Source organism: Cricetulus griseus, chromosome 4 (assembly GCF_003668045.3).
Source record: "Cricetulus griseus strain 17A/GY chromosome 4, alternate assembly CriGri-PICRH-1.0, whole genome shotgun sequence".
In the NCBI taxonomy this organism is placed as follows: domain Eukaryota; kingdom Metazoa; phylum Chordata; class Mammalia; order Rodentia; family Cricetidae; genus Cricetulus; species Cricetulus griseus.
Window position 1 is genome coordinate 21,852,241 of NC_048597.1, and position 16,413 is coordinate 21,868,653.

The window sequence follows — 16,413 nt, forward strand, 5'->3', positions numbered from 1 at the left end:
AAAAGGAAAAAGTCATTCTGCATGGTTATTCGTCTTAAACGTTTTCTCTAAGAAGCTGTCTGAGTCATAATGAAATTGGTCTATAAAGTACAAGTGTACCTAAGATGAACAGAAGGAGCGAAATACGCACATGGGCTTTCAAAGGAAACCGAAAGGAAATAAGAATGCTCACACATTTTTGTGTAGGAACCCAGTAATTTGGGACCTGTTAGTGTCATGCATGATCCAGTTTAAAAAGGCCTTCTTTAAACAGCTCCATCAATAGGAATTCCACTACAACAGTATACAGCAGATCTGTATGCACCACCGTCCCATTTCCTGGCCTCAGGTTACTGCCCTATTTGAAACTACTAGTTAGCTATTGAAAGAACAGAGCTAAGCAAATAAGTTGAGGACTCAGACCAGGGCTGAGTAAAAAAACCTAACTGCACTATCAAAGACCTCATATTTCAGTATTTTATAAAATGCTTCTATTCAGAGCTAAGAGGGATGGGGGAAAAGTAACAGTAAATAGCACTCAGGAGGATCTTATTAGTTCATTATTTGGACAACAGGGCAATCGTTATCTGAGAAGGATGGTACCTAACCATTGTTCATGGTTTCATAATGACACCTCATGATGTCTAAAATGACAGTAATGATGACAAGATGAATCATGGTCACCAGGGTCATTTAGTCAAATAAAGACAGAAATAATATCCAGTATTCCTATCATCTCATTCCCATGCTAATTCTACCTTCATTGAGATAACTAGAAACTCAATAACACATACATAGATGTGTTTTAAGCCCACAGTTCAAACTATTAAAGCAGCAGGAAGAGCTAAAGTTGTATTTTAAGTTGTAACACTGGAAATTGAAAAGCCACCATGAAGGAATAACATTATTTTATTCATGTGGCACCAACATTAACAGCTTCCTTGGAGAATTAGCTTTCAATGGGACATCTTTAAAATTAATAAATTAACATGCTTGCTACTTACGGGGGCATTGCAATTTCCCTATCCTACTGAATTCAAGCACTCTGCATATCTGTCATACACCATGGAGCATGGATGTGTAGTTCATCTGGCCTGTAGTAATTCCATCTTTAATTTCTAGACATTAGGTTCTGCTTAGCAGCAAGTAAGAAATACAACAAAAGCAATATGGTTTTGGAAACCTCATCATGTTTTGGCAATCTTTCTGTTTGAGTTTTATGAAATAGGTTGTTTCTAATCTTCACACACACACACACACACACACACACACACACACACACACACACGCACCCCTTTACCCTACCTTGGCAATATAGCAGCCACTGGCCACCTTTGACTATAAAGCGCGACAAATGTGGCTAGTACGCCTGAGGAAACATGCACTCAATTTGAATTGTAAACGCCATACCATATGTGGCTCTCCTATTGGACAGTGTAGCTCTGTCTATCACTTTGCCTGTTTGCCAGCATTTACTCCTTCGTGTTGCTGTAGGCACTGTCTTTTATTTAGGGTGGTGGGGCTATCAGTCTAGGCCATTTGATCATGGACCTCTGGAGGACACAGACTTGTCACATGGCTAAGGGACATCTACACTCAGTGAATGAGACCTAGGATAGCTTTAAGGGTAGACACAGAGATGGCTCTTCGATTTTTCTCACAATTTATAGCACGTTCATCTACAGCCCACTTTCTCTGTCTCCTACCATGCAACTTTCTACTTCCACGGTTGTATCTTTTGGTTCTTGATAATTATTTTAGTTTCAAATTTTGTGAATATTGGGACTTTCAAGTTTTGTTTTCATAAGAAGCAATTTTAACTATCTTTATCTTGCAAATACCACAGTCATTTGTTCTACTCTGCTGACTTAGGTGAAGTTTATACAATATACAATAAATGCAGGCTGACACTGCTGCTGAGTGCTTATATGTGGACGCCAGCAAGTATCGATGTAGACTTAGGATTTGTTTTTCTATTAGAAAATCCAATGTACAAATTTTGTTCACCAAAAAGTTTTGTTATTACTGCTGGTGATTATCACTGTTGTTGCTACTAAGAATCTGGTTTTCTTTACAGATTCATGGGCCTTTCAATAGCCATAATCAAAATTAGAATTATAAATACTCTGACTTTCTCATAATTTCACTTTCCCTTATTCTAGAATTTGTATATTCTGTTCTCTGGAAATGATGGACAGAGAAGTATGGATGTTTAGGGGTGGAGACATTATTGGACCAGGCTGGACTGTTATATTTTTCTGGCTTCCTGAAATTGCTGACCAGCTTCCTTCTCATTCAGGAAGGACACACGGCCTTTTCTGGCTAATTCCTTACAGCTCTGGCTGTGTCCCTAACCTGGGCGACTGTAGGTTGTCAGGTTGCTGTCGCTGTTCCCGTTGCTGGCCGTGCAGCAGTTGATGGAGCAGTCATTGTGATTGTTGCCAGTGTTGGGCCACGTGTCTGCCAGCCAAGGCTGTGTGGCAGGTTCACTAATGTTGAGAAGTCCCGGCCTAAAGGAAAACAATACAGAGAAGCAAGTGTTTAGGACTAGGAAACCATTCTCATTCAGGATTCCAGGAACCATTTTATTTCATTAATCTTGCCATAATATGGTGAGCATATAACTATCGATACTATGATGCTTTCTTTCTATTTGACAGACAGGCTGTTGTAATATCATGTTCTTGGAGGTATCTCTGTGGACACATCCAGAAATCCATAGAACTGTATTTCCCAGTTAAAATCTTTACGGTCTGTAACTTTTACCTCCCTTTAAGTCATGGTGACAAAAAAAAAAAAAAAAAAAGAAAAAAAAAGAAAATCAAACCCAGACTCTGAAATTATCAGTGCACATTTGAGTCTTGTAGGTAGGGCCAATTGTCTGGCTTCATTTTTGACCCCTTAAAACTGCTTCATTATAAAAGAGAACAGTAAATAATCTGAACAAATAGATCGTTCTTATAAATCATACTTGCATATTTTTCTTCAAAGTCACGCTCAGAGAGAGTGTGGGGCTCCAGAGCATCTTGTATGCTCTGTCTACATCAGTGGTACAGTTTGGCATCAGCATCACTGATGTGTGACTCTGTCAGTATGCTGCTCTGTAAGTTTGTCAACTCACAGTAGTAATGTAATATTGTCCCCCCATGCAGGACCCAAGTTCCCACATAATGGAAAGCTAATGAATAAACTGATAAAAACAAAGCTGGTGACAAAAGGAAATTCCGGTGCCCCCTCGGCACAACTAATGTTCATCCGCTTTCACTCTGGGGAGGCAGAGTGCATGTGCTGTAACGAACGGGTGACACAGACCACTGGTACCAGATAATCAAACTGCAGTCTGTGAGCTTGTGCAATCCACATTAGGACAGGCCCGGCACCATTGACGAGTCCATGGTTTTGTTATCACTGTTGTTGAAGTACAGCCACCATACTTCTCACTTAGGGTGGCAGCATGGACTTCATATTTCCCTTTGGCTTGTTTTTTTTCGGTCATATATGTTGTTAAAGGTATGTAACGTGTTATGCAATGATGGTTACTTGAAGGCTAATCCATTTCAGATGAAGAATATGGATGGATAACTCATATAGCTGTTATATATATGTTGGGAATATATACTCACTCAGTTAAAGCGAGTATTCAGTCCCTGCTTAGAACCTTAGAACGTGTGAAGCTCTGAGTTCTTTAAATGTAGTCAGCCATTTCAACATCACTATTATCCATACTTTGCAGAAGACAAAACTGGGGCATGCGAGCCAGCTTCAGATACTTGTGTGCACAGTGAGTGGGTGGGTGGCAAAGCTGAGCTTCAAACATGAGCAATGGCTCCAGTCTCCACACACTGATGTGGCATATTATAAACACACAGAGAAACCTGTGGGAATTCTCTCACGTTCCCAAACACTTAGTAACAGGAAAAATGAAGAAAACGTTTTATAGTCTCAATAAAAGCTGTTAAAATTGAGGGGCTGGAGAGATGGCTCAGAGGTTAAGAGCACTGACTGCCCTTCCAGGGGTCCTGAGTTCAATTCCCAGCAACCACATGGTGGCTCACAACCATCTACAATTCAATCTGGTGCCCTCTTCTGGCATGTATGCAGAACGCTGTATATGTAGTAAATAAATAAATAAATCTTTTTAAAAAAGAAAAGAGAAGCTGTTAAAATTGAGCTGTGTAATTATTAAAACTGTGGATAGAAACATACTTTGAAGAGCTATGCTGCTGGATCATTGAAATTTTAAACATTCAGACCTAAATTGTGGCATGGAGAGTCAGGGATTGCAATGGAGGCTCGTTATAGACAATCTTCATCAAGTAATCTTTAGCTTTCTTACTTTATTTCCTCTGAACTTAAGCCTAGGGTGTCATCACTGTTGAGGGTATTAAGAATAAAACTTCTGTATGTGGCATGCAGAGATACTATGGCATACATGATGTATAGGTCAAGTGGAAAATTCCCAGGCTGACTTGCATGCTTCAAAAAGAACAGACAGTGTTTTTATGCTACTGTGATTCCCTCTGAACAAACCCTTTCACAGTGAGTGCTTTGATAGCATCAGAGGCTTAGAGAGCTTCTCATATAGATGGGTGATTTCCAGCAGGAAGGAAGATCAACAAATCACACCTCAGGCTTCTGTTTAGACTTGAGTTAGGAATGAAAATTACTCTCTGGGAGAAGGTGAAACATGACTGTTGTCCCATGATGAAGCTTAAGGTGCCAGGTGTGTGTTCCAGAGGTCTCGGTGGAAGGCAAGCACAAGCACAGTGCCTCTCACAAGGGCATCTGTGTTTTCTGCAACTAAAGATTCTAAGGGCTTTGTGTATACATCTGAGCTTTGTGTATACATAGATCTACTGTGTAACTTCCATCAGCCCACAGCATCAACTGGCTTACGCGTGTTAAAAATAAGTTTATATGATTGCATCTACCCGTACATTAAGAGGATTCATTTGAGTCATGACAAAACAAAACAAACCAAACCAACCAAACAAAAACCCCAAATGTGCTCTGAAAATTACATGCCAATTGCTTCCCATTCTTCCTTTTCCATTACTTCACATATTCCTATCTTTCACTCCAAGAACACTTATTTGACTTGATAAACCACAACATAAATAGCACCGAGTCTATGAGCTGTGGAAACATTATGCAGAATCCCAGTAGTGAAGGCTGCCCTCCTATTGGCTGTGTCCTTTCCCCACAGACTGGGTGAACGACTCTTAAAGCCTTCCAATAGGTCTAAGAGGTGCCAATGTCATTAAGAGAAGCAAGATGTGGGTTCTATCCACTTCTGTGTGTTCTGCCCCGACAGGAAGTGTGGTATTGGCACCCTTTACGTGGCTAGGCTGACCTTCGCACACACCCCCCCCCCCCCGCAGGGTTCCCTACGTTTTCCTACTTCATGCTGTGGTCTGGAATTTAAGTAGGGTTTCTTGGAAGAGACAACTGGAATGTTTGAGGCATGAGAAACAAATGAGCAAGAACAGCTATTTAATACTGCTGTGCCCCTTCTGGGGTTACCACACACTATGTCCTTTGCGTGTTGGGAGCAGGTCTCTGGGTTTAACCACGTTGCTCATTCTTTTTCTCTCAGGGATAACTAAATCTACAATGTAAAGAACGGCAAGATTTTTGCACAGCCTCTTCTTTTATAAAATGGAAAAAAAATCCAGTCCCAAATAGTTCTTTAAAAAAACAAACAAACAAACAGAGACAAAATGGGGGCCTTTGGCATTCATAATCTAACATGCCATTCACCGTTTTCTTAGGATATCAATGGCATCGTTGAAGTACAGTCACTGGATTTACTGATGTCATCCAATGAATTACCTTGTTACATAATAAAAATTCATGTATTGAGCTGGGAAGAGAAAATCAGACCAGGGTATGCTGCTCAAGCATGAAGATCCAAGTTCAAGCCCCAAAATCCAGGAAAACATGCGAGGCTATGGTGAATACTTGCTTGCTCACCATCTCTGTTAGCCCAGCTCTGGACAGGTAGATCCCTGGGGCCCACTGGCCAGCCAGCCTAGCCTAAATGATGAGCTTGTCTCAAAAACCCAAATGGACAAATACTGAGGAAGGACACCAGGTATCCGTTGACTTCCACCGGCCAAGCACATACATGTGCACACATGCCTCCTCCACTAACATGTACTCACTTCAACTCCTGTATTAATCATAAACTGTGTATTCAGTACAGACCAGCATTGCACATTCTGTGGTCACATGTAGTCAGACACACCAAGGGTTAATACGCTTTTCTGTCAAAGTCTAAACAGTAACAATTACAGGCTTTTTGTGCTCCATAGTTTTTGTTGGAATCTCTCAATTCTGTCACTAGCTCAGAAGCAGCTACAGACAGAATGGGGAAAAGGTATTTTTAAGAAACTTTTAAAAATCACATGTGTATGTGGGTACCTCTGGGAGCGTGTGTGCCTATTGCCTTTCAAACCCAGAAGAGGGGGTGCAATCCCCCGGAGCTAGAGCTGTAAGCAGTTGGACACCATCTGGTGTGAATGCTGGGAACACAACTTAGCTCTTCCGAAAGGGCGGGGGCATGCTCTTGACAGTGAATCCATCTCTACAGCCCCAGCAGCAGGTTAGATATAGTCTAAAAGCCACAATTTAGTGATTCTTGATTTCAAAAAAAAGAAAGAAAGAAAAGAAAGGAAAAAGAAAAAATAGCTGATTTGCCTTATGCTGACCTGAGACTCCTCCGTGGTACATATTTCATGGGAAACTATCAAAAAATGAGATTGTCTGAACTGACCAGGGATGGCAGTTAGGAAACCATCTTTAGACTAATCCAATAAACTGAGTACAATGTCATGATCCAGTGTGCACAGAAGACAATACAACAAGGGCAAGCTGGCATAGCAATACAAGAATCTGTGGGCTTTATGGGATATGCTGAATTTTGGTTTGATATGTTACAGCAGTAGGGTTGCTTCAGGAGCACAGACATGATTAAAAATAGACATCCCAAAGATTGGTATTGCCTAAGCTAGCAGAGACTTTGCAGGAGAAGTTTTAATAAAACAAGATACAGCTGGAACGCCCAGTGCTTTTCTTCCGGGTTTGGGGAGGGAAAATAGGGCCTGCAGACAAATAGCATGAGGGACAATGAATGCGGTAAGAGATTGCTCCACAGATGCACCCATGGATGCAGGAGGGGAGAACATCTGGCTAGATGACTTTGGCTGAGGTGTCATTAACCTAGTGATGCACCAGGTCCATTGAGCATCCAGGATCTGAGATGTATGAAGAAAACCAGGGCTGAAGAGATGGACAAAGAGAACTCAACAGAGAAGTTTGACACAGCATGCATCCCTTGTCCCACCAACACTAGCATAAAACATACACATACATGTGTGCAGACACAAGCATGGACAAACACACCGAACAGCCAGCCCATGGCTAGGAATGATGCCTTTTCCCAATGAACTATTTTTCTTATCCATTTTACTTCTCCCCCAAATGCGCAGCAGCTGCTATTACAATATAGCAGACTTGGAAAAGCACCTGTCTCCTGTAATAGTCATCTTGTCTTTCTCATTATAAAATCCAGGGTGGGGATTTTTACCCACAGTGGCTGCTACACAGTAGAAGTTTACTCTAGTCAGTGAACCAATGTGTTTAAAATTGTGTAAAAGCAAAACAAAACAACAGTAGAAAAGTCATGCTGAGCTATAACCCGGACATCTTCATTTAACCCTTGCCTCGCCCACATGCCTGAACCTTTCTCATTACACTGGGGATGATGACGGTTTCTTCTGAGTACTGGATATAAATCCACTCACTTCACTGCTAGGTATCTGCCTTTCAATTCCAGCAGTTACATTTTCACTGCTAGCAATTTTAAAATGGAGAATTTAAGGACTTTGCAATTCTTCATTCACAGCCGAAGAACCAGTGAATGCTCCTTACGCCTTTCTGCCACAGTTTCCCACACGGTGACTTTGTTTCCATAGGTTGCAAGTGTTTTAGCAAAGGAATGAGGTTTCTATTTTATTTTTATGCATGTGTGTGTGTGTGAGAGCATGTGCACACATGTCCATGCACAGAGGCCACTGCCAAGCAAACTGAAGTCTGCAGTCTTAAGTATTTACACAAAAGTGGGTGGCTGAATAACCAGGCATTCCAGATTTGCCTGAGAGGCAATGTTCCTATGCTGGAGGCTCATTCATGAACACCTGGGCCATGCCTTACATGGAATTCCCCAGGATGCAAAAACATGCTGTGGTTTAATTCTTGAATCTAGTGGATTAATTTTCTATGCAGACTTCCTAGCTTTGGGAGTGTTTGGGAGGCTGGCTTTGTTTCACAGGTATGAAAACAAGAAGTTAATGGCATTCAGGAACGAAAAGATTAGTGCCTAAAGCCACATTCGCAGGCAACCAACCTCTTCTTCCAAGTCACTCTTTGTTATACAGCAAGTTCAGTAATGTTCCTATCAGCCACTTGCTCCTTAGATTCAGGAATAACACCTTATTCATTTTTCACTGTCTGGAAGCTAACCACATTATTCAGCTATACACAGAAAGGTACTCAATAAGCTAAACAAATTTGAATTATGAAATAGTTTTCATTGGAAGGGCTTTTTATTTTCCTTTTCTTTACCCCCCCCCATCATTCTGATGTTACTGGATGGGGGGGTGTGAAAAAATCGCCTTATTGTGAAAAATACTTAAGCCTGTCTCCTATGATTTATACCCTGTTTCCGTCCCTTTAAGCCTTCTGCGGCCTCAATTTGTGATTTCTCTGTGAATATATTACAATTCACTGAATAGTAATCACCAAAAAACCCACATAAATGTGGAGTTGAGGTGCATTTTAATTAGAGGTGAAAAATCTCTTTGTTAACAAGCTAGCTACCTAGATTTCGTCCTTTTAAGTGTATTTCCCTCAGAATGCAGAAGTGGATTATGGTAAATTCCAACCAAGAACAAACAGCACCCACAACTTCCGAGCAACTGCTGCATCCAGCAGGTTTTCAAGTGAACACCTTCCTTTGATAGTGTCTGTTAACCAGCTACATTTCTTAATCTTCGTAAGTGCCACAGCTTAATCACTTTAACGCCTTGTAATCAGCTGCTAAATCAGCAAGTCTGTTTTTCTTGGGTGACGTGCCCCCTCTCGTGGTCAAGAAATAAAATGCAACCATTCCTATCAACTGCAAATCCCTTGGTTTAGAGTACAACTGAAGGGAGACATCTCTTCAAAGTATTTGAATAAATTTCACATGGAAGTTTACTCTGTGAACAAAAGACGCAATGTCACTGAGAAAGAAAGAAAGAGTTGGAATAACCCTTCAGATCTTAAAAACAAAACAAAACAAAACAAAAAATAAGATAATTACCTCCCTCCACTGCTGACGGCTTCGCCTCCTCTTTGATAAGTTACTAGAATATTGCAATAAAAAGAGAGAGAGAACAATTAATAGACATGTTAATATAGCAGGCGCCACCATATTCATAATTACCATCTTTCTAAAATGTCATTTTGTCTCCCTTCCTACCTGGAAACTCTGTAAAAACCATTGCAAGATCTATGCTCCATCGAGGAATATTTAGATGATGGTTTTTAGACTAGCTATACATCATTCTTAATTTCTTATTGTCCCAATATGATTGCAAATATCAAAACTAAGAATTCAGTACAGTATTACTAAGCACAACTCATTCCTTTGTGTACATTAGCATCCCCACAAACTTTTTTAGACTTTCTTACCAGATAACATAATCCTATGGTTTCTATATGTATAGTCTTAAATTCAGAATGCAAGGAAACTTGCTAGATTGTTTTTCCCAAAGGAAGGCAAAGAAAAAAAGAAAAGATAGATGCTCAAATAAACCCTTTTCCCACACACAAAGACTTATGCCAAGCTGTGACAATGAATGTGACCTATTTTAGATGTGGCTTGTGAAAACCCTGTCACATTATATTTCTATCAGACATTATATTTCTATCAGATATGACGAAAAAATACTTTAGTGCCGTTTAAGGATTAATCCATTTTATTTTGGCCAGAACAAAAACAGACTTATAAATAGTTAGGCAAGGAGTTAAGAAGATTAGCTTTCCTGTAAATAGAGACACATTTTCGAAGCAGAAATGTGTTTTTAAAAGCTGCCAAGTTTCCGCTACTTAGAAAACTCCAAACTGGAAGTCTGCTAGGGAGAGATAAGTGTGCCCAGTGATCCCAATAAGTGGATTAAAACTGAGGACACATAACTACAGGGACATCTTTGACTGGAGGTGACGGGACAGGAGTATCTGTTCTGAAAGAAGCTGAATGGAGCAAGACAAGGACTGATTTGTCAGAAATGAGGTTTATCGCTCCTGGGGGACAGAGATTTGGGGTGCCTCTGAGAATATCAATCCTATGACAGAGAATTTGCAAGGGAGAGAAATTTTTCTGTTGTTGGAAAACTTGAAAGTTGAAGTCAAGGGGAGAAAGATACATTGTCCAGTGTGAACTAATCAGTACAATGATTAGTGTGTTAAATCATGCCAAGGGTAGAAAACGTGTGCTTGTTTAATGGAGATACATGCGAACAGGCTAAGATGCAATGTGGCGTGCAGAATATGTAACTGTATTGAGGAGATGAAAAGCAACACCCAACTAATTCTACTTCGAATGCATGCCCAGCATGAGTAAGTGAAATACTGTCTTCTGTGGAAGTCCTTTCCCCAAGTTATCGTTCAGAATGAACTGAAACCAGAAACGTAACAGCAAGACACACCACACACCAAACTATCAAACGGAAGGAGGAGGGTACATGCAAATAGATACCTGTTGGTGTGAAGGTAAAGGACGGGACTGAAAAATCAAAACAAAATATAAACTAGTTATTAAGCTGGAGAGAGAAGGGGAACATATCACATTAGTATAAATCAAGCAGACAGCTGAACATAACACAAATGTAAATAACCAAGCCGGTAGGTTTGACACTCTGATATATGAGTAACAGCAAATCTGAAGTCTAGGGAAAAAAAAAATCATCTTGTCTGTACAGGTACCATTCTGAAGTGACTGACATTCTAATACTCTGAGGAGGGGAACTGTCTGGGTTAGCCTGCAGATGACCTTGCAGTCAGTAACACAGAGTCTGCCCACGGCTTTAGTGCAAACAGCAATCCTCCACCAGTAATCATTCCCAAACCCTTGATGATGGGTTCTTAAACAAGTATTATCGGGGCTGTGCTGGACCCTTATCTAGACATCTGAAAGTAAATGCTTGGTAAGTGGGATAAAAGGCACAGTGGAGTGTTCATTCTGGAAGTGGGAGGGAGGGAGGGAGGGAGAGAAAGAGGGAGGGAGAGAAAGAGGGAGGGAGAGAAAGAGGGAGGGAGAGAAAGAGAGAAAGAGGGAGGGAGGGATGGAGGGAGGGAGAGGAAGAGGGGGGAGAGAGGGAGACAGAGAAAGGGAGGGAAGGAGAAATAGAAAGAAAGAGAGAATATCATGAAAATCATACTGCTTTACTGCTGAGAAATGCCTGGCAGCACAGGAACAAAGTAACACAGATTTTGTTTACTTGTTTGTTTGTTTTTATCATCATAAAAATTGTGAATGGATAGGAAAAGATGTGGAGCTAAAACTTCCAATTTCTCTGTCATCCTTCACACTCAGAAGCTTTCTAGGGGCAGACAGAACATGTTTTAATGCCATCCTAGAAGCTGAACAAAAGAACAGTCATGCCCCCCCCAAGAACCTTCACTCTCTGCAGTTATAAATCTTAATCTAATCAATAATGCCTGAAATTGAACTGCAGACCTCAAAAGTAGCAGCCTGGCCTCCCCCACTTCCCCACCTTCTCCCTTTGCTGGGCATAGACCAGCACCACAGCAATTTCCATACTATTTCATAGACGGGGGATGGGGGGGAGAGGGGGGAGACTAAATGCTTTTCCAATCTCTCCCTTTCAATTTAAAACAAATTTGGCCCTAATAAGGAAAGCAGGAAAGTATCTTCCTTTCAGATTAAAGATTGCTTTCAACAATTCTTCAGGGCAAATAAGCTGGAATATTGATTATTTATCATGTATCAAAACGCTGAAGCATATTTTCCATTAATACATCAATAGGAAATTGATGTTAGGGTCTGGGCTTTGACGGGAATATGCTGGAAGGATGTATCGTGCCCAGTTCTTTGCAAACCACTTAATACTAGCATACTAGAAAGAACAACAACAAAACCCTCAATTCATACACTGGCCTTCATGTGTAGCACAGCAGAACCATCTTAAGAATTCTATTGTGATTTTCCCCACTCAGATCCTTTCAAAGTCAATATAATTTAGCTGCATTTAAAAAATCCCAATAGTAACAAGTCCTCATAAAACACACACAAAAAAGAGGTGCATTTGCAACTAAAGCTATTCAAACAAGAATGGAGTGCCTGAACATTAATTTTCGATTACAAGGACATGGGGAAAGAGAAAAGGCCAGTGTAGGTACTTTCGCTAACCCGTTTGTGAAGATAAAAACAAATGAAGAAAGGCTAGTACTCAGTGGAATTTTTACCTATCTAAACCCAACTTAATGCCCAAACCTTCCAGTAACACCACTAACACTCCGTGTGCTCACCCATGTTGGGGATCTGTGTGAATGGAATGCATATAGAATGGTATGAAAGACCCCCCTGCTCATCACACCGACAGTGACATGCAGTGAGGCCACACCAAAAATCCCCACTAGTATCCAAAAGTCTCACTCTGGCTTGACATTGTATAGCAAACGGGCACTCTGCACTGATTTCTTTAAAATACGCCATATCTCATTTCATTAAAATCACTGGCATTATCCTTTTGGCATAGGAAATTTAAGATGACACAATGTACTTTTTAAAAGAAAAGGCATAGAACAAGAATTACAAAAAAAAAAACAACAACAAAAAATTGCCCAAGTGAGGAAAACAGAGTCAGGGGCTCAGTAAGTCACATTCATAATTATGTTCCATGATTTATGTTTCCACAGGAGCTAATTGAAGAGACAATGGGATTAGTTAGAGAGCTCTGGGCAATGCACGTGGGTGTCTTCTGGCATGCTCAAAGGACATTAGTAAAGGAAAGGAATGCTTTGGAGACCAAGGAGAGTTTTGTGTCACATCTTTATATCTCAAGACAATAGAGAGCATTAACCTGCTACAATTATATAGCTAAGACACCTCACTGTGACAGGAAACTCTGGAGTCCAAGGACTGATGCTTGCACAATCAAGTTGTTATGGAGGTCCTTCAACCAGAATGGATACAAGGGACTCCACATTTAAATATCCCTGAGTTGCGTTAACTAACGTAAGTCAGATTTCAAAAGCAGTCTCCCAGGGATCCTCCTCCCTCCCCACGCCACCTCCCACAGACCCCTTCTCTATATTGATCTGTAGTCAAGGGTTCATATGGTCAACATGTGCCTGTTATTGTTCCACTTTGTATACATAATGAGCCGCACAGTCTCTGCATTGGCCCTAAGCCCTTCTTTGCTATTTTACAGGCAGGGCCATTGACAGAACACATGTCTGCTGGGGGAGGGATGGGGAGCTGGGGGCATATGTACAGAGGACAATGCCTGAGAAGATTTACATATGGAAGCAGGCTGCAGGGCCAGTCAGGGATTCATTTTCACAGGACTGGTGACAGTCTCACCCAATTCTTTTGTCAAGATCCCTTGTAAGCAAGAGCACAGAGTTGAGACTGTTAATCTAGAATTCTGTCTAAATGTTTAGGGGTATTTGAGTGCTAGTGCTGACAATACTGACTTAGCCACACAATTAGTCCGAGGTAGTACTTTGCCAGGACATGTACAAAGTGTTTGCTTAGGAAACTGTGGTGATACATTGTTTATGATTTAAAAAAGCTTGCCTGGGGATCAGAATGCAAAGCCAGCCACACTAGTTAGCCAGAGAAGCTGAGCAGTGTTGGCACAAACCTTTAATTCCAAGACTCAGGAGACAGAGGCAGACAGATCTCTGTGAGTCCAAGACCACAATGGGCTACAGGAGACTCCATCAGTCTAAAAGAGAAACAGAGCTCATGCCTTTAATCCCAGGAAAGGGAAAAGGGTCTCATGTGAGATTCAGTTTCCAATCACTGGGAAGACAGGATCTCCATTTCAGCCTTGGAAGAGGGAAGAGCTAGTGGCTGGCTGCTTTGCTTCAGCTTGAACCCCAATATCTGTCACTGGCTTTATATTATTCATGTTACAGGAAACATGTGCAAATTAGAATAAAAAGGAAGTAATGGTTGGGCAAGAGGTATCCTTACTAGCAATCGTTATACAGTCTGCTTTGCAGCAATGTAAATCTCTTATATCAGGGTGATGCACGGGCCCTATATCTAGGGTGAATCATAATGTTACCATACAAATTATGATAATTTTGAGAACAAAAAGAGCATTATAAATAAGGACAGGAAAAGGGGTTATCCACTAAACACTGTGAATTATAGCTGACCTGGAATAAACCAGAGTTATCAAACACATGGGAATGGAGAGGAAGGGTATCTACCAGAGAGTGGTAAGAACTGACTCAGGAAATAAAAATTAGCATCAGCATCTCTGAGATCTGAGGGTGTGCTGAGACTCTCAACATGTGCTGCCCTGTAAATCACAGCAACGAAAGAGTGCTTTCCAAACCTCTGTAGACATCTTAATGACACTATTAGTTAAGCATATATAAATATTCAACTCTATGTTAAATCTACGAGTGATAAATAAACCTCAATTTGCTACCTCAAGCAGCCTACACAGCCGTCATTTGTATCCACTAAGGACAATTGTTATAGATAAGCAAAAGGCAGTAAGTGCTCATCCATAAAAACTAAACTAAGATAAAACAAGACCACAAGCAATGACAACAACAACAACAACAACAAAATAAGCCTGAATTTATAATTCTTGTGACAGGTGATTTCAAATTTCCCACAAGGGCATAAAATAACATATCTGCCTAAAAGAATGGGGCAAAGTCTAGACCTTGAAGAAACCTAGTTTAGAGGAAGAGGGTCCTGAGAGGCTGGCAAATTCTATTAGTGCTCTGTTCCACAAGCAAGTTCCATATGGAGTGTGTGGAGAAATGACAGCCTATTGAGAACCTGCACGTATGAAAGCCGTTTCATGAAGGCTGCACACCATGAGTAACACACTATCAGTTTATGATAAAAAGTTTTATAGCCACCACACCTTTCCTGATGCCTGCGTACGTGCTGGTGAGGCCATTTCTCTTCTTTCGGTGCCTGTAAAGCCAGATGCTAAAGACCATGAGGATGATCCAACAGGCTGCCCCGATGCCTGCGATGAATGCTGGCTGCTTTACCACGTCTGAGATCTGCTGAGCTAGGCTCACTTGGTCCTCGGGAGACACGGGGTTTCCATGAGAATCTGAAAGGCCATCACTTGGTTAAGTATGGGTAAAAATTTCAACACGACAGACAGCACAACACCTGTACCAGGTATACATCGCTCTTGCTTCACCCTGTTAACATTTGGACAATGATTTCTGTTTTCCATTTTGTCTCAGTCACCACAGGGAAGTTCAAAAGATTTTCAGGGAAATTTTTCATTTATTCCATTTATTTAAATTCAAAACAAGTATGTCACACTTTTATGAGACTATAAAGAAGAATGCTCTGTCTTTTTATTTCAGAAAACTGTGTGAGTGTTTAAAGTGGTATATCTAACTAGATATACCCACGTACCTCTACCATATGGAATAATTTGAAATAATTTAATGCATTCTGGTAAATAAGGGTGCTGAGTAAATATAGAAAAGAAATATACTTTCTCACATTTCTGTAGGAACCCTCAAATATTTGCTTCAAAAATGGTAGGAATGGGTTAGGCGCAGTGGCACATAGCTTTAGTCCTATCACCCAGGAGGCAGAGGCAGGTGGATCTGTGAGATTTGAGCTCAGCCAGTCTACACAGAGAAAGAATCCCAGGCCAGGCCAGTCAGGGTTACATAGTAAAACTCTGTCCTAAAAATGGTGTGTGCTGTGTGAGTGGGATGGGGAGCTAGATTGAAAGTTTACTTCTTCTGTAAGTAGATCTGGGGGGTGCTAAAGTGTGTTTTTTCCTTCCCACAACCATTTTGGAGGATCCTCAACTGTTTTAATAATGCATTATTTGAACCTGTGTTTGTAAAGAATTATAAAACTGGAAACCACTAAAACACCATAAAACTTAGCATTGTAAGAACTATGGGTGATCTTTCTTTTAAAATAATGATGATCAACATTAGATATCAGAAAAGAACATTAAATATGTAAAAGAATCATCAAGTGTTATGAATAGCCCAAAGGACTCATATTTTCTGCGAGACATTTTGATTCAAAATTAAAAATTGATAGACTATATGGGTAATAAAACCTACTCATTTTTCATTTAAGCCTATGGAGTGGTCACTGAAGCCTGCAGTTCTTAATTCAGGTCC

General features: G+C 40.7%; 1 protein-coding gene across 4 annotated transcripts in view; it reads right to left on the bottom strand.

The window, feature by feature from the left end:
• Robo1 (roundabout guidance receptor 1) overlaps positions 1–16,413 on the bottom strand; it is a 370,504-nt gene that overhangs the window by 41,319 nt on the left and 312,772 nt on the right. For 2 of the 4 annotated variants that reach the window (XM_027412417.2, XM_027412415.2), the window contains exons 18-21: positions 15,165–15,362; positions 10,781–10,807; positions 9,344–9,386; positions 2,335–2,489 (exon numbers count right to left, since the gene is read on the bottom strand). In XM_027412417.2, coding sequence (XP_027268218.1) covers positions 2,335–2,489; positions 9,344–9,386; positions 10,781–10,807; positions 15,165–15,362 — 423 coding nt within the window. The remainder of the gene's footprint in view (positions 1–2,334; positions 2,490–9,343; positions 9,387–10,780; positions 10,808–15,164; positions 15,363–16,413) is intronic. The other 2 variants (XM_027412416.2, XM_027412418.1) reach the window with 1 other exon arrangement.